The following is a 19,570-nucleotide window of genomic DNA, read 5'->3' on the forward strand; positions in this document are numbered from 1 at the left end:
ATACTTCTAATGATGAATTATCATGTGAAAGACTTGATATAGTATTAAGTACATATGACTAGCGATCAGGAGGAAAGGGACGTGAAGTGTTCAAGGTGTACGAAGTGGGGCATCAGGTAAATAAGTTTGGGAATCGAATATATACCCAATTCCGTCGAAGAATTGTAAGCATTTTAACAGATACTATCTGCAGATATTTTACGAAGCTGTATCGAAATAAGATAGCATTATTTATTAGGATTTCTTCTTAACAGATGTCGTTACTGACATGACTGTAAAATAAACATATATCATAAGACAATGAATCAAAACGGAAGTCGTTCGGTTATAATTTTAAGAACGTAACAGGGACGTCATTTAGGGGTACAATTTCTCCACCTCCGAGTTTGACAAACACATGTTTTTTTTTTTTTTAAATAAATTGTATACTAATAGAAGATATGAAACTTATTTCGGATGACAGTCTTTCCACCTTCTCCCTCCAATAGCAAAATCTGAATTGAAGCTCCTGGAACGTAAAAGTATTTTAAACTGATATTTCAAGTTTGAAAACGGGCAGCGGTGGCTCAGTGGTAGAGCGTTCACCTCTGGTGCATGGGATCCCGGGTTCAATCTCAGCTCTCGCCAAGGGAATTTTGTGGTGGACAAACACCCTGTGCGTGGGTTTCCTCGGGGTTCTCCCCTTTTCCTCCCACTTTCTTCATTCCACCATTTTATTCATTTCTCATCGTCACCGTCTCCTTTAGCCTAGCCGGCATAACCGTGGGACGTAAAACTCAAAGATTTCATTTCGTTTTTCATTTCAAGTTTGAGAACGCTGCTTTCTTTTTTTTACCATCCATTAAAGGGTGCATATATTATATATATATATATATATATATATATATATATATATATATATATATATATATATATATATATATATATATATATACTAAAAATGTGTGTTTTATGTTTTGTTAAAACATTATCATCACGTACTGTAACTAAACAAGAATCATAATGAGCTTTTTCGTTCGTTGCTGGCAGAAAATCACTCAGTACACAAAACGGTTTTAATGCTCAAGGATTGCCATTTAGTTCCTTATCTCGTCTCATTCCAATCGGCTGAAAGTTGTTTCAGGTCGAGAGCAGGAACTATGCTCCTCAGAGATCTAGAAGTAGTATAGTATCCTGTTACACACACTACACGCACAACAGAAATAGTATTAAACCTCTTGGTTGTTAGAACTCTGCCACTCCCCGTTCGCATTATCTCTTTTTAACTCCCGCTTTCTTGATGAGTGATACGGGAATACATGGCACAGATTAAGCCAGAGTGAAATACTACCTAAGGAGGAATCCTTTTGTGTGGTGAGCACACATGGAACACACACACATACATGCGAAGAGTGAAGCTTATTTTCATGAAATTGTTGACCAGTCCCAGAGCAGACTCGCTGGTCGAGAAAACCCAATGTAAAGTAGCACAGTTAATAGGGTACAATGAAACACAACAACTTAAAGAGGATCCTCGCCTTGGTTGGCTCAATAGCTTTGCGAAGGAAATCTTGTCACCGTTAAACACGAAATATAATCTCGGGTGGTATTTGTAGTTGTACATTCATGTGTCGACTTTATCATTTTACAGGGATTTGGAATATCTGTTTGCTAAACTAACTAACAGAGTGAAGAGAAGCATAGCTTTAATTCAAAGGTAAACTACTTTAAGATACTAACGTTGAAATTTCCCAACATATCTTAGCGTCCATTGCAAAACAAGAAAATGAAACCAGCAGAACATTTCAACTGCATATTACGTATTGTTTAAAGGTATCTTTTTTAAATACATACATGGCTACTGTAAACCGTCTAGCTTTGTTATATTAACATGTTGAACTCACTTTTTTCTAAGACACGACAGCGTTTTAATAATTCCAGCTGAATGGTTATTAAAATAATGTAAATACTTGAAGAAAATGCCACTTAGCCTACTTGATTAGCAAGGTGTGGGGAAACCGTTAGCCTGAAGAAGAGCTGTGAGGCGTCCTGGAGTGGAAGCACATAAGTAATGAATGGTTTCAGGTGACTATTGTACGAGGAAAGATCAGGAACTAAGATTACAAAGCCGATATTTCTGGAGTTTCGTCTGTCATAGAGGAATGAAGACTGTGTGGTAATTTTAATACATAGAGTTGGCGTCTGTACAGAGTTTCAGCCACCCCTCAACTACGGCGCTAGTTGCAGATAAACACCAATGGCGACGCGTTTGGAAAACTGGTCTCGCGAAAATGTCAGCTCAGTTACTCGATTTTTTGTGGGCGAAACATGTAACCGCGGCTGAAGTTCACCGGCAGCTTGTACAGTTTTACGGAGAGACCGTAATGTCTCGTCAGCATATTGCAGAATGGTGTCGAAAGTTTGCGGCTGGTAGAGAAAGCGTCATCGAGGAGGAGCGCAGTGGCCGACCTAGCACGGAAACAGATTTGTACACAACTCGCGTGGGGGACCTGATTCGGGAGAACAGGAAGATCACGTTACGGCATCTGATGGTAGAGGGAATGTCGTTCGGAAGCGTTCCTCGCATTGTGCGCGATATTCTGCAGTACTGGAAAGTGACAACGCGGCTGAACACGCAAGGACAGGATTTTTACCAGGAGGGAATCTTCAAACTCGTCCCACGAGGCAATAAGGGACCTCGAGTTCCTCCCTATCCATAGTTACCGATATGGAAACTATGTCGAAAAATAACCGAATGTATATACTATCTCTTGGCTTTATTGGATGTATGAAATAATATATATACACGTTTCCTGTGCTGGATTTACGTATAAGCTAAACAAACTGTAGTTTAGGGCCCCATTCTTTCTTGGGGCCCCCAAATTTTAAAGAAACAAAAATTGGATGTACATTTTAAAACTAAAATAAAAATAAATAAAATTAAATCTACATACAACTATACAGCCTCAGTGGTTTCTTGGGGCCCCTCCTGTTAGCCTGCTGCCTAAAATGTGAGTTGACAAAATACAGCTGGACATATAAGAGGCATAATTACCTTCAATAGCTTAGGGCTGCATTAAATCTAAGTCCGGCTTTGGACGTTTCACTGCAGGCTTTGTAACCTTACTAGTTACCTCTCGTATCGTTTCTCATGCAATGAAAAATAGTTTGTGAGCGAAGATGGAGTAGAATACGTATATGTTCCTGAGTCTGAAAGGTGAGCTCCAGAACTGACCACAAGTGTTCAATAGTGTTGAGGTCTGAGAATTGGGTCAAACCCAACGTTCATGAAATAACGTCCCAACAATACCAGCAGTGTGAATTGGAACATTGTTATCTTCGGAAGTAGTGTCAGTTACCAGAAACAAAATCTGAACCATAGAAAGGAGCAGGGTTACCTAAAATATCCACACAATCACTGACAATAATGCTTCCTATGAGCTTAATCATAATACTAGTGACACCATAGCACCACAGAGCCGCCGTAATCTTTCATGATTGGCAAGGGATAATTCGGAGCAGAAGCGTCTTTGGCAGGCTGTTGTTGGAAATAAAGTGAAAGAGAACTCCTTAGACCATATTACAGGTCCAACATTTCTATAATCGGAAGTCGACTTTGCACATTCTCGGAGACATTTTCTCCTCACTAAACGCTGGCTTGAAAATTCTTACCCAACTGGATGTTCAGAGTGTGCAATTCACAGAGTATTACATTTTCTTATGCGATTGGCGAATGAAGCAAAATCTTTTCGCTATTGATCTGCTAAATAGAAGAACTACTAGCACTACGTATTTTGAAAGTTATCTTCAGAACATAGTTACTGCAATGTTTGCTATGTTAACTATGCTTCACACAAGTGAAGAATATGGTTTTTATTTAAGAAAAGAAAGTTGGCTTTATTCTATTGAGGGTGATGTGCCTCATGTATCATAAAACCCGAATATAATTATATGCGTAGAAACTTTTCTTAATTTATGTCCTGCCGTTATACTCCGTCCGAAGCTAAGGGTAATGATGATAATGAATGATATGATGAAATGAAGAAAGTGGAAGAAATCGGGATAATTCTGATAACAAGCAGCGCGCACAACATGTTTGTAGACCACAAATTTCCTTGGTATGAAGTGCGATCAAACGAGGAAGTACACACACCAAAGATTAGCGCTCTCATCACTGACCTACCCCGACTCCCCCGACGTGTCATAGAAGTTTCACATTCTATCCACATTTCATATACAAACATTCGCATATGACATGCGCCAAGTTCTTCTATACTGCTCCTGTTATCTTATAGGTCGCAGATCTAGTTGGTTTGGAAGACGCATTACAACACCTAATAAAATTAGTTCAAACAAGAATAAGTCTTCTTAGTCTCTTGAAATGATAGTTCCGAGCACACTTTCCTTTAGTTTCTACTCCAGTGCCGTGCCGTGGAAAATCAGCGCCCGGGGCGACGGTATACGAGTGAGGTTGACAGACCAGACGCAAAGCTTCACCATGGTTGGCGCTAAGACTTTAAAAAATCAAAAATTAACCCTGCTTTTCCTTAATTTTGAGCACTTTTTATACTTTTCTCTTCCATTTTATATATATATATATATATATATATATATATATATATATATATATATATATATATATATATATATATATATATATATATATTAACATCCTGAAGTTTGCGCCCCCTTACTTCGGCGCCCGGGGCCGTTGCCTCCCTAGCACGGTACGCCCGCGGCACGACACTGTTCTTTTCAAACTCCCATCGTTTGAAGTACGTTAAACCAATATACTGTAAATTAATGGAAAACAATGTGGTAGTTATTGACGCAGTGAGATTTGTATTCCGTCTTACCTGAGTCTTAGAATTCCCTCCTCAATGTCGCTGATAGCGTATTTCTGCATGTGTTGCCAGAGATGTGGGTTCGCTCGTTGCACATAGAAATCCGATGCGGACGACTTTGGAGCAGCAACTCTTTGGCTGAGCAACTGGAACACAATAATGTACTAATAGTATTACTACAATTCATTTTCTCTGGTTCGTCTCACAACGACTGCTCTATGACTTGGTGGTTACTGGGAGACGTAAAAGTATTGGTTTTACAACAATTAAATGGCACCCTAATACCAGCAACGTTATACATCTGATGAAATAAAGATACAAAATTATAATACTACCTGTCATTGTTGTATTATTATACGTTATTTGTTTACATGGCATGTTTCGTTACTAAAAGTTTCATTATACGTAGCCTTCATTCCTGATTATAATAAAATACCTTAATATAATTAAAAGCCAAATCAAGCCTATGATTATCCTTAATTTGATTTTTATTTTTAAAAACAATAAAAAATATACTATATATAAATGAAACTCATCTGACCTTTTGATCAAACTTCTCATGTTGGTAACACTGATCAGATTAGCACATCTATGAAATATTATGGTATGACATATTATGGTATTATGGACGAGTTACGGGCCATCAAATTTGACGTTTCGACTTAGTCAAATTTCTGCTATTTAATTGCTATTTATGAGGACAAAAATATACAGAAGAAACCTGCTATTAAACGTTAATTTCAAGAACAAATGTGAGAAGCGGTTAATTATCTATGTTGTAAATCAAACATATAAAGTTAGTAAATTACCAGTGTGTAACTTGGCAATAAATATGTGCGTTAAAAAAAATATGAAGGACGAATGTAGTTTTATTAGTACATCATACTTAAGACAGATACAAACTGTTTAATTTGGTATTAAAATATTGTTTGATATACGCTCAGTCGCTTTCCAGCCAAAACATTATGACTTTTTGAACGAAGTCTTTGGGTTGAGATAAAAGTCGCAAGGCCCAGCAGAACCGCCCACCAGACGCTGACGGGGATCTCACTCGATCAGTCACTGTGATGCTTGTGTGTAGAATGAGGAAGACCAGAAATATATTATAGTTTGAAAGGGGCCAGACGGGTAGGAACGAGCACTTCAGAAACAGCGCGATTTGACTGCCGTCGTTAGTGACTTCCAAAGGTCAGAAAAGAACGGTGAATCAAGTATCACAGCATAAAGAGTGGAGCGGCCACGCCTCATTAAAGGTGACAGCTGTCGAGTTTGGTAAAATAGGATAGCGCGCAAATTATGGCACAATTAACAACAGATTTTAACAGTGCACCAAGAACGAGTGTTTCGTAATACACAGTTCACCGTACACTATTAGATATTGGCATCCGTAGCTGACATTCGACATGTGTACCAATGTTAACCTACGTCATCGCCTATCACAACTGGAATGGACATGTGGCATCGTCATAGGACTGTCGATCAATGGCACTACGTACGTTGCATGTCTTATGATACTGCCTTTATCACATCGATGGCGGGATCAGAATCCGTCGTCTTCCAGGGAACAGGTGCTCGTGACGCGCAGAGTGGAACGACTAAAGGCTGGTGGTGGTTTCATTATGGTTTAGGAAACTTTCATATGATCATTCACGGATCCGCTAGTGTGTATATAGGGAACGTGACGGCTTCTACTATCTTCAGGTCATTCCTGATCATGTACACCCAGCTGGCAATTTTTTAGCAGGGCAACGCTCCTTGTCACAAGACAAACATTGTGCTGCAGTGGATCGAGGAGCACAGTTGTGAATTTGAATTTCTGCAACAGTTCTCAAATTCTCCTAATCTTAACCCAACTGAACACTTTTGGAGTGTAATTGAATGACAGATTCGAGCTCATTACCCCACCCTCCGCTGAAATGTACAGGAATTGAGTGATTTGTGTGTGTGGACGTGATGTACCATGTCTTCAGCCACCTTACCAAGATCTGATTGGTCCATGTCAAACCGCATTGTTGCTGTCCTGAGAGCCAAAGATGAAATTATCAAATATTAGGTAAATGCTCATAATGTTTTGACTGGTCAGTATATATGATTTACCTAAATATTCTACTAATTGATATATTATTTGATTGATCGATTTTTTCAGTATTTCAGATTAATGCTAGGGCAGCATTTTCAGTAATATCTAGACGTGTTCTATAATTTCAAATTCTATTTCAACTATTCAATTATTAAGCTATTTCAATTAATACGAATACATTGTATGAATTATTTCCATCAAGGCATATTAAAACTTCGTTTGCATATTGAATCCGTGTTTCATCATTGCTATAAAATATTTAGTGTGATTGAAAATTTTGACACTCTGATTTATTTCGTAGTTTTTTTTTTAAAAAAATACATCTCAACTTACTCAGAAAGGAATTATTTGGAGTTTATTATCCATGTTACATGAAAATAATTGCAAAGATCAAATTTGAAAAAGAAATACACTTAAATATATAAAGTTGATCTAGTTTGATGCTTGCTTAATTTGTCTGTCTATGTTAAACCACATGAGATATCTGTGTGCTATCATTACCCAATATTACCGCTTGTGTGAATTAAACATTTAGTGTGAAATAACTGGAAACATATTTTACCGTATCAAACTTAAACTTTGATACACGAATTTTTATCTTAAGAAAATAAACGAGATATCTCCTCAAGAATTGTGCAGTTTGTTTCTCTAGTTCTTAAGAAGATTAAAAATCCTAATTTTACTGGGAATTTGTGTGCTATTTTTCTGAAAAACTGTGTGCCACAATCTTAACTAAATCATACAACCGAAATGTTAAAAAAAAAAACTTTAAGATTTAGCAAGATTTTAATTTTGTTTTTCATTTGAAAAAATAGTATAGGTTAATCATTTTTTACAGAGGGCTATTTGATATGATACATCAAAATTTTGAATTAATCTTCTGTGAAATAAATTCATGTTTGCCATTTTCTCAATATAGGTGCTGCTTATATTTAATTAAAACCTTTTAGAACAAACCATACTGATATATAATAAAGATCATGAACTTAAACTCTGTGCTATATTTACTAGAATGTCAAAATACTTTTTAAATCTCAAAAATAAATAAATAAATAAATAAATAACACCAATGGTAACACCTATTACTTCAAACTATTTACAGTTGATTGATTGATTTGATTTTGAGTTTAGTGTCCCTTTCAGCAGCAAGGCTATATGAGATGTGGAGTTACAAGTTAACATAGGAATCGAACCCAAGTCTTCCACGCCAAAGGCGCGCACGCTAACTGCTTATCCACCAGGAGCTCCTCTACTTATAATAAATATGATGAATATCAATATAACTAGTACAAAATAGAAAGAAAATTGTACTTACGTTTTTATCTTGGCAGCTTGTAACACTATTCTGGAAAAACAGTCCTGCGATCAGAGCTGCTATATTAGCAGTATAACTGGCTACAAAGATTACGGAAAATCCCCCCCAAACATTGATCAAAAATTTATTGGGCCAAGATTTAGGAGCTTTGAATGCTACGAGGTGACCACACAAAAGTCCCCACATTACCCATAAAGCAGACGCTATGCTGAAGTTTTTGCTTCGTTGGCGTCCCCATGGATTAAGGCCAAAGGGACTTAACCACTCGTAGACCGCAACAGCCATTGCTGTGATGTTCAACGAAGTGAAAATTGCAATCCATAACTCAGGACTAAAAGGCAGGAGAAAGGCCATCAGAGGCACTTCATTCTTTTGCGTAGGGGCAGCGAGATAGGACACTCCACTAAAGAAATATGGCACAGAAAAATCAACAGATTCTGCCCTGCTCGAAGTCACACTAAGAGGCGCGAATGCTAAGTGAGCAGCTCCTGAACTTAAATCACCCATAATTCCTGTCCACTTATTTCCTCGTTTAGCACCAAACTGACCGTCAGCCACTAAATATAAATGGAAATCGAAGTCCAATTCTTCAGCTAAATTTTCAAGAAGGTCCATTGCTAGGCCGTAACAACAAGTAACATTATACCAAGTGGATATTTTGCTATAATAAGGCTTGTTTCTCCTCTCCTGTTCCTCCAGCTGCTGTTGCCAATCAGAGAAAATAAGAGTCAAATTATCTTTGTCTGCTGTTGCGACGCGGAGGCAGTGAAGACCCCTGAGGCACTGTCTGTCTTCCATCTCACCTTCCATCACAAAGGGTTTCGCCAAAGCAGTCACCACTCGAAAGACACTTCTTCCTCCAGGAGAAGGTCCCACAATGTCTCCACCCGGCCACACTATGGTATCCAGATTCACTTGTTGACCTGTGACGTTACCTACAGACCGCCACGTTCTACGTTTGTTATCACTAGGGTTTTGAACAACATTCAACACATCAAACGTAGCAACAAACGAAGCATCTACTCTATCTCCTGCATTCAGTCCTTTTCTCCCAGACACCACGTCCGCTGTTCGAGTCTTGAGTTCTCTGAAAAGTAGAAAATTTATTATCAACAGAAGTTTATGAACACTCAATCCAAACATTTATTACACAGTAAACGCAAAACTAACTCTAAAAATACCAAGGGTGGAGAAGGCACAATTTTATCTGCATGTTAAAATTTTCAGTTCTTTTACGGGACAAAATGTTTCCTAAAATCTCTGGAGTTTTTACATTGATCGTTTCAGCATACCCTTTACCCCCTTCCCCATGTCTTTCTTTCTTTTCCAAAAGGGAGGAGAAGGGGAACTTTCTTTCTTTTTCTTTTTATTTGTTTCTTTCTTTTTGATTTCATTTCTTTTCTGTTTTCTACTTCTTCATAGAGAGAAAGAAATCTCTTTCTTTCCTTCTTTCTTTTTCCTTTTCTCGTTTCCCCTTTTTCTCTTTCTTTTATCTTTAAAAAAAAGATAAAAATGAGAAGGAAATGTCTGTTTAGTTTTCTCCTAGAAGAAGAAAAAGAACGAAAGGAAAACAATGAAAGATAGATAGAAAAAGAAATTGCTCTCTCTTTCTATACTTTTTCTTAATTTTTTAAATGGTGGGGAAAAGAGGGGTTTCTCTCTCTGTGTGTGCATTTCTGATAGTTTTCAATTGTAATATAAGCAACATGTATACTATTTTAATAAAACAATAATTCATGTGATACAGATGATCCCCATTTTGATTTAACTGAGACGTAATCCATTTTCATTTTTGCCCAGTTTTTTCACTTTTCTTTTATGTAAAAAATCTACATTAAAAAAGTTACTTTTTCTGTTATATAAACACGGAAATTTAAAAGTAGATACATTTTCTAGTGTTAGGCAAACCGCTATCTACGGGAAGGGAGGGCAACCTAAATTTTTACTGGCCTTCTAAAATTTTCAAGGTAGGCTTGCAAATGAATTACAATATGGTTGGATCGGACCCTTAACTTTTACCGCATCCCTCCTACGGCCTGGTGTTAGGTATATTGTTGGTTTCCTCCTTTCTTGAATGATATTTTTAATGGAAATTGCACATCTTTTGAACTCTGACGTGTTCACGATCTGAACATACTTTTGAATAGTTGATTGTGTTAGCGTTTCGTGCTTATGTAGTTGTGAATTTTGTAACCCGCATAGAATATCTCCCGCATAGAAAGTAAAGGATTTACTGAGAGCAGACGCTTAGCATTTCCAGGGCAATTCCTCACTCACACCACAGATGCCTAAAGACATTTTTAAAAAGAATCAAATGTAGTTATTGGTGCACCCCACGCAGAAAATCCTGGATCCAACCCTGGAGGGTGACTCTGTCTTCACGGATATGCGAGTGGTGGCTGTCACGTAACAAACAGTAAAGCTGATAAAAAGACATTGTTAGTAGTTTCCTCATAAAAAAAGCATTATTACGGTTTTAACACAGAGTGAAATTTTTTCAAGAGACCAGGGTTGTGAAATGCTTATTTTGCAGTAATCTCTCTTTGCTTCCCTTTGGTATATTGCAGTCTCGATTTGTACGTGTATGAAAAGTGAATGGTAGATTGTCTATCTGAACAGGTAATCAAATGAAGAAATATTAATAAGATCTGTAACGAAAACGAAAAAAGTTTTTATTTTTTATAATTGATTCTCTATAGAACCTACAGAGGACGAGATTCATCTATCATATTTCATCATAATCCATAATTTTAATCAATTTTTACATTAAAATTACTATATTACAAGACAATTATTTATAACAACACTCAGTGATATACGTGACTGGAATCTAGGTCTGCACCTGAATATAAAAACTTCAACTGCAGTTAGGATTGCCAACACTGAAAAATAAAATCACCGCCACCCGTTCATAATCCTAAAAACAGATGAATAATTGCATTTTAAACCTTGAAATATAGAGTTAAGCCTGGAATAAAATCCTGATCATTTGAAAACTTTAATTGAGATTAAGAAAGAATAGAAAGAAGACTTATAGATGTTTCATGATCAACTTCTATATAGATCCTTAAAAAAAGGGTGATCTTAATAAAGATTTGTTTTGAGAAATATGAATTTTAAACTTTCTTTATAACGGTGAACTTAACAAAATGTTCCACTACCAGTTATTATTATTATTACTACTTTAAAAAACATTGCAAAGTTCGACTTTAATACCCAGAACGCTTCATACATATAATATTTGTATATAGGGTGTTTCAAAACAGCACCGACAACGTTTGGGAGGTGATTCGTCACAAAAAGTTAAGACAAAAAATATAGGCCAACCTAGGTGCACAAATAGTTCCTTTCGGAGTTATAGGCTGCCGAAAACATGAAAAAAAAAAAGAACTTTAAAGAAACATAGCTCCAAAACTATGGGATCTATCGTAGTCGGGTCAAGAATTCACTTAGAAACAAGTATATGCCCTATCCAAAAATGTAGGTTTCAGAATTCTAAGGTACTTTTGCAACAATTTTTATAGAAGTATTTCGGCTACGGGCATATAATTTGAAATACCAACTACCTCTATAAAAATTGTTGCGAGAGTACCGCACGATTCTGAAATATGGATATTTGGATAGGGTACATATTAGTTCCTAAGTGATGTCTTCATCCGACTACGGTAGGTTCCATAGTATTGGAGCTATGGACCTTCAAAGTTCTTTTTTTCATGTTTTCGGCAGCCTATAACTCCGAAAGGAACCATTTTTGCACCCACGTTGGTCTATACTTTTTCTCTTAACTTGGTGCGACGAATCACCTCATAACTCCGAAAGGAACCATTTGTGAACCCAAGTTGGTCTATACTTTTTGTCTTATTTTGGTATCAGGAATCATCCCCAAACATTGTCGGTATTGTTTTGAAACACCCTGTATATTAAGGAAAATTTTGATGATGTCTAAACCAAACTTAATACTGAAAGATTGTATAACAGTGAAAAATACATGTTCCATTTGGATTGGTTGAAGATAATTTAAATATATACTTTATAAAAAGGAATGATAATGCTTACCTCGCTAATGTTGTAGAAAAATTTTGTAGCTTTTGTGACGTAGGATTCCAACAACTAGGGGAAAAATCTTCGTTGTTTCTGGTTAACAAGAGGCCCTGTTTAGCAAGAGCCATTAAGCTCTGCGATATAAGCCTAACTGTTCCTTTTACCAAATGTTTGTTTAGCCGCGGAGGCCTCGCTCGTAATCCTAACAATCCAATAGGCAATCCATCAACTTCAGCACCAACATAAGGTGAGGACGCTGGAGTATCGTCTTCATTACCCTCCTCGTCAGGGTCAACAAGTTTATCCTTTTCTCCTGGACGTGGGATTTGTTGACTGGCATTATTGCTTGTTGTAAGATTACGATCCACTTTTTTAGGGGTTATAGTGGTTGGTATCCGCTGACCTCCAGTTTCAACATGAAACCAAACCCAGTCATTGGAAATCATGTTAAGTCGACGAGCTTCGCCAAGCACTTCGACAGCCACTAACGTATCACACATTAATAACACCACACCTCGAGTTGACTTATTAATTTCTGCGAGTCGTCGAAAAATAATGCGTGGAGCGGAGTTCTTTCGTAACAGAATGAAGGACGGGTTGAGAGGTGGAATTTTAGGATTCTCAAAATCACTTGCACTACTAATTATATCGGAACGAAATATCCTTGCGAGATCGCGACGCAACAACACAGCTGACGACGAATCGTCAGATATAACAAAGAAGGAGTGCCAATGAGTAACAACAAGTAAGGCTCTCACAGCTTCCAGTAGCTCGTGCATGGTTGGCTCCAGTCGAACTTCCAGAGGACTCATCTCCTGGAAAAATAAAAGAGAGAAAGAACTAAAATTAATATTACTTGTAAATTATGGAAATAACACTATATTCAAAAATATATTAATTACTATTATATTAAATTATGCTAGTAACATTATCTGTATCGACAATTCAATTAAAAGTTTTGGAACGCGGTGGCTCAGTGGTAGAGCGTTCACCTCTGGTGCTTGGGGTCCGGGTTCGATCCCAGCCCCCGCCAAGTGAACTTTGTGGTGGACAAACACCGTGCTCGTGGATTTTCTCGGGGTTCTCCCGTTTCCTCCCACTTTCTTCATTCCACCATTTCACTCATCTCTCATCATCACCGTCTCCTTTAGCCTAACCAGCATAATCGTGGGACGTAAAACTCAAAGATTTCATTTCATTTTTCAATTAAAAGTTTACAAAATATCACTATTAAAATAGTTTCTGGTAAAGACAGTAAAGGGAATCACGCAAAATAATTCGATGTATGGGATATGGATAGCCACCGTTAGTCACCGTTATCCGTTAAGACGTTAACGAATTAGTTCCATCAACGAATAAAGCCGAGATAATCGTTCTAGCTATCTGTTACAAAAAAAAAAAGCAAAAGTAAAAATTTCACTTATAAGCAGGGGATATGGGATATATTTAACCACTGTCAAATTGGTCGTTATTCGTTAATCCGTTAATGGATTGAGTCTATTAACAAACTTGTCCAAGATAATTCCTCTAATTATCTATTGCAAAAGAAATATAATTTTTTTTAAAAAATCCCATCCGTTTAAGAGTTATCGTTAGAAGACACGAACGATGAAACGATCAGACGTACTAAGAAGACTATATTGTAAGTCTTACTCTAAGTCTCCTAATAATTACAATATTGCTGTATGTTCTTGGTAAAGTACAGAAAATAGTTTTACTTCTTTGAAGTAAACATTCAGTCTATTGTAAAGTGTTGTTTTCATTTTTGCCTTTTAGTAATCATGAAAAATTTTTTTTTTCTAAAAAAGAGACTTTCAAAGCTCGTAATCAAAAGCATATAGATCATTTAGAAAGTTGTCTTTTTTAAAAAATCATAAGCTTCTAAGTTTGAATCTCGGCCTAAATCAATGCAAAAAAAAAAAAAAAAATGATTTTGAAAAAAAATTTGATTTACACCTTCGGTTACATCTAGCAAAACTGTGTGGTTTCTACTGTACTCCAATCGTTGCTATCTAGTTTAAAAATATATGCATGAACAAAGCTTCATTGTGCTATAACCATTATTTGTGTATCGCTTCAGGTTCAAACGTTCTACTATCCCAAACTCTGGGTTGCATTATATATTGGACATCTTGTACTATACGACCCAGGACATAAATATTCTATATATATATATATATATATATATATATATATATATATATATATATATATATATACATATAAACTCTTGACTAGCTAAGATTTCAGTCCACTGTGCAGCCACTCCAAACTCCGTATCATACTTATACAATTATTCAAGGATTTCGTTGAGCTCCTTCGTGGCGAAGCGGTTAGCGTACGCGCCTTTGAGATGGAAACTCGAGTTTGATTCCCAGCGAAAGCTCACGTAGTTTGGATCCCACATTAAGCTGTAGATCCACGTCCCATATACCCTCGCTGCTGAAAGGGATCCCAAACTCAAATTAAATCGAGGACTTCTTTATAAGTACAACATTATGTTTGTTTAAATCATTTATAGTAAACGATGGCGCAGGTAACAACTTCTATTAATGTCACCGTTTATTACTAAGAATTAATGTGATATAGAGACGGACAGACTGAGATGTTTCCTATTTCTTATTAAGATCTATTGTATCTTGTCAATATCATATGTACACTCATGTCCAAAATGATTGTCGCATATCTATAACTGTCTTCTTGTAAGAAAATAATATGATAATGATTTTGCAGGGTACTTTTAATGCTGATACTATGTGTATAACTGGGAAACTGTATTTGTGGTAAATTTTATAGGAAAAGAATTATAAATACGAAAATTAGAATGAGTAAAACAAAATGTTGCTAAATAGACAAGAAAGTTTTACTTTCGTTTTGTTGTTCTTATTTACTGCTCTTATGACATGAAATTTGCCATATACATGTCTTTGCCGATTATACATATACTAACATTATAAGAAATACCAGGTGAATTCGTTTTCAAATTATATTCTTACAACAACATATTTATAGACATGCAACAATAATTTTGGACATGAGTGTACATGGCTTATTTTTTGGTTTCTGTAAAATGATAGGTTAATTAATATGTAACTGAATGTTTTAAACAAAACGTATATTACTAATATTATTTTGTAGTAATTCATGAAATGAAACTAAATAAAAACGTTTAGTTCAACTTCCCATGTTTTGACTTTAGGAATAAAAATGAATGATTGTAAACACAAACTTTTCATGTTCTCCTACCGGAAATCGAAACCTGGCAGACGTGTACCAAAGGCACATGCACTAGATCAACGGGAAGGGTGGGCTATATTTTACAATTGATCAGTAATAGTGGTGATTAAAAAAAAAAAAAAAAAAAAAAAAAAAAAACCAACTCGAATAAAATTCCTATACACAGTGGGTGAAAAATAGTACTGCTAAAATGTTGGTAACACAATGAGCACAATCGGAGATATGACTCTGGGAGGAATGAGAGAATTATCCAGCGGGCTACCTCTAAAATTATCACTGACAAGTAACCTTATTAACAAATAATACATTCTCTAAAACGTTTTGCATCCCTTAGGACAACACTTAACATGTTAATTACCTGAGATTGTTGTTTTAAATGACAAATATGTAAATGACAAATATGTCCATTGTGTGATTATAACAGAATAAATATTATAGCTCTTTTGACAAAGTATATTGTGAAAATGTAAGAGATTTTGCTGAAGGATCAAGATGTCCAAAATTCAACCACAAAATATAAATAACAAGTCTCGGACAGAATACAGCGTAATTTAATCAGCATTCTCTACATATCACAAAGAATTTGCTTAGTAGTTAAACTAGAATAACGTGCATTCTGATGTTTTGTTCTCCTTCTTCTCTGGAAACATCCAACCAGCTCGACTGACCGTATCCAATTTCTGTCAGAGACTAAAACCCACGAAACGAAGACAGGAAAAGGGTAAGAAGGAATCTTGTTAGCCAAGTTTGACTAGCCTTCCGTGGGCTTTCCAGTCAAGGATGAAAGGATTTGGGTTTCAATGTTGCCAAGTACTAGACCGAAACTTAAACAAAAGAGCTTCGATAGAACATATATGCTTCTACATGGGAAAAAGAATCAATATATATAAGTGTAATTTGATAATTATTGCAAGTTTCTATTACGACACTTTAGTTATCTGTATAATGCACTTGTACAGTGCAGAATCAAACCAACACAGCATCACGTTAACAGTTCTCCTGATTAGGGATGCACACATGACAAGAGTTAAGGTGGTCTCGTCTCGAAAATGTATAGCGAAAGTGATGTCTCGTTTAAAAAAAAAATAGATTTTCTTCTATTTGGATAGTTCTGTCTCGTAGCACAACTCTATTAACTTGTGTCAGATAAAATGTAATTGTCTGTAATATATTTATTTACTGAACTATATCGTGTATAAGCTGCATTTACTTGGTACGTTAGTAATTGATCTTTGTTGTTGGCGTAACCTTTCCTGCCATTCAATTAAGCAGGAGTAATTAGTACTGTCAATTATTATTGGCAATGAGCAACACACCTTATAGCATCGCAAGAGTTTTTTTTGTTTTCGATTTTCTCTTAAACTGCACATATGAATTTATCCTCAAGTACACTGAGAAAAATCCGTTATATACGGAATTCATAAGTTTAGTACGGAAATCTGTATGGAGCATAAATTATTCATATGCTACATACGAACTGTCCTTTTCCCGTTTAGATATTACCTCATGCCGCTGCAGTATGTCTAACATGTAACAGTCTGCCGTATATTACATAGGTATACATATGTTATACACGTCAGCTATATGTTATATACGGGATCTGTATGTGAGATCCTAACTGCCTATATACATTTCTTTATTTCATTTGGAAAGTACGTATAGATGAAACACTTATACGGACGGACAGTATTATAAGACATACAATTTCAGTTATACGTTTGCCGAAGGATGTTACATTAGTCTACGTTAATTCCAAAACCTACATGATTTACGCATGGAGCCTACGTTTTTACGTACGCCACATACATTTTCCTCTGTGTATTTCATATTGTTCAGCTATATGTGATCTACCAACTTATACATGTCTTATAATTATACAATATTTTAGTTAAACAGAATTTAAAATATATATATATATATTATTGACAATTTTATACCATATATCATTAACCGTAGTATGTACGATCGACTTTTGATGGTGTCATAATAAAGAACTTAATATGAGGTAGAGGTGTGCACAGGCCGTAATTTTTTTTGGCCGGGCCCTGCCCTGCCCGTGAGTTTATAATGTGAGGCTCGACCCGAGTCCGAAATATGTTTTAGCATTTAGGCCCGAGCTCGTGTGATAATCAAATGAGCGCGAAATAACCTCGAATTACAGAAACTTAATAATTAACGCAAAAATTGTATTTTTTATTTACAGCAATAAGAGGTTTAATGTTGCAGTTGTGTTTTAAAAGTTCTTCAGAAAGAATAGTCCAATAACTACCGTTGTTTAGTATATTTACAAAGTTAGACCCGAAAAGGCTAGAGTAATATGGTTGTCTATTTAAAAATTTACAGCCCTAGCCCGGTGCGAGCAGAAAGTGATATATGCCTTGTAGGCTCAAGCCCGCGGGCTTAGCCCGAGCCCGTGTAGACCTCTAATATGAGGGTATCTTTCCGCATCAGTTTCACTTCAATAAGTGGCATGGTTCTCCTATAACATCGGCGTTTATGTTCACAAGTTAGTTCTTTCTCGATTTTTTCGAAAAGTGTATGTAAATATTACACTCACGCACAGCTCAATAAAACATTAACACGACTGGTTATATGCCTTATCCTTGGGCATTTTTTGTTTCCTTTTCGTTACACGTTATTAATATTCTAGAATTTCACTCTTCAGTAAACGACATTCAATTCGCTTGAAGTTGCTTAATTCACTTGACGTCTGCTCAAGTGGTAGTCATGATTGGTAATTGTTAGTAATTTGTTGTAATTATGAAACCTTACATTCTATACTCATACCTGTTATATTTATAGTTAAAAGAACTAAAATAGTTATAACAACATTAAAACATGTCTTGCAGGTAATCATGGTTCGTAAATTTACAAAAAAAAAAAAAAAAAAACGGAATCCAGGTACTCATTATTATCAACATCAGGAGCCAGACGTGCACCCAAAAATTTTTATTAAGAGAGGTCCAAACTTAGAGTGGGTCAAAGGTTCCAATACTAGAAGCCACTACGTGTATGTACTATTGAACGGATATTATTCTGCACCCGAAAAGACGATGATAAGTAATTGTAAAATACTTCCACCTATATTTTCAGAAATAGACTATATGATAAACCTAGGTTGTTTTCATAAGAGAACGAGTACAAATGAAGTGTAAGATTAAATTTTCATGTTACATCAATCATTTCGCTGTTAAACAAGTACAATTTTATTGAGAGAGTATACAAATGTAAATTGAGTTAGGAATTTTTTTGGAGGGAAGGGGAGGTTTGAACCTGGTAGACTCCTCCGTGGGTGCGCTCCTGTCAAGAGCATCATTCTGCAGTTGCTGGGAAGTTATTTACTTTTGCGATCCTCTGTTACTTTCTTTCTTTGCCTTCATGTTAGATTTACTTTCTTTAATATCATGCATTACTAGGTTTTAATCTCCAAGTTTTCAGCTTCTCTCCAAATTGCGTACTCGCTATTGGGCTCAGGTAGGAGAAGAGCAGCTAGTGACAACAGCCTGACTGAACTATTAGGAGCATGATTGACAGATTGAAATGTCTTTATTTTATAATAATGATTCCCCTCCCTTGTACCTTCTATGTCCATACCTTCCATCACGTTTCTAATAACTTTATTTATACGTTTCCCATACGTTTCATACGTTTTATTAACTATATTGAGTATTAACCCTGTCTTCCCAATTTTGCCATACTTTGTTTCATCCATACAAGCTATTTTCACTTTTTCTTCAAGGCCACATCTCAAACTCTCACTATTCTTTTTAAATTACTCTTTATGTGATTGTTAAAAATGTGGTTTACTTACTTACATGGTCCTTACTTTGTGGGGAGAATGCAGACTGAAAGTATTTGAAAACAAAATCCTAAGACGAATATTTGGAAGCAAGACGAACGGGAATGGGAAATGGCGGAAACTTCATAGAGAGGATCTGGATACTTACCAGTAATAGGCCTTAAGCTAACTTTGTTAGGCATAAGGGTACCAGAATTCCAATAGGTACAGTTCTTTCTCTTTGGTTTTAGTATGGACTTTTTTCAACTAAAGTCAGGATAGGAAAATGCCCCTAT

The 19,570-nt window shown here is 36.1% G+C and overlaps 1 protein-coding gene across 1 annotated transcript in view; it reads right to left on the minus strand.

Moving 5' to 3' along the window:
* Positions 1–19,570, minus strand: part of LOC145673167 (uncharacterized) — a 342,278-nt gene that overhangs the window by 107,866 nt on the left and 214,842 nt on the right. The window contains exons 2-4 of the mRNA XM_081742611.1: positions 12,275–13,074; positions 8,219–9,305; positions 4,836–4,969 (exon numbers count right to left, since the gene is read on the minus strand). Coding sequence (XP_081598737.1) covers positions 4,836–4,969; positions 8,219–9,305; positions 12,275–13,074 — 2,021 coding nt within the window. The remainder of the gene's footprint in view (positions 1–4,835; positions 4,970–8,218; positions 9,306–12,274; positions 13,075–19,570) is intronic.

This window comes from Thermobia domestica, chromosome 16 (assembly GCF_964235325.1).
Source record: "Thermobia domestica chromosome 16, izTheDome1.hap1.1, whole genome shotgun sequence".
Taxonomy (NCBI): Eukaryota; Metazoa; Arthropoda; class Insecta; order Zygentoma; family Lepismatidae; genus Thermobia; species Thermobia domestica.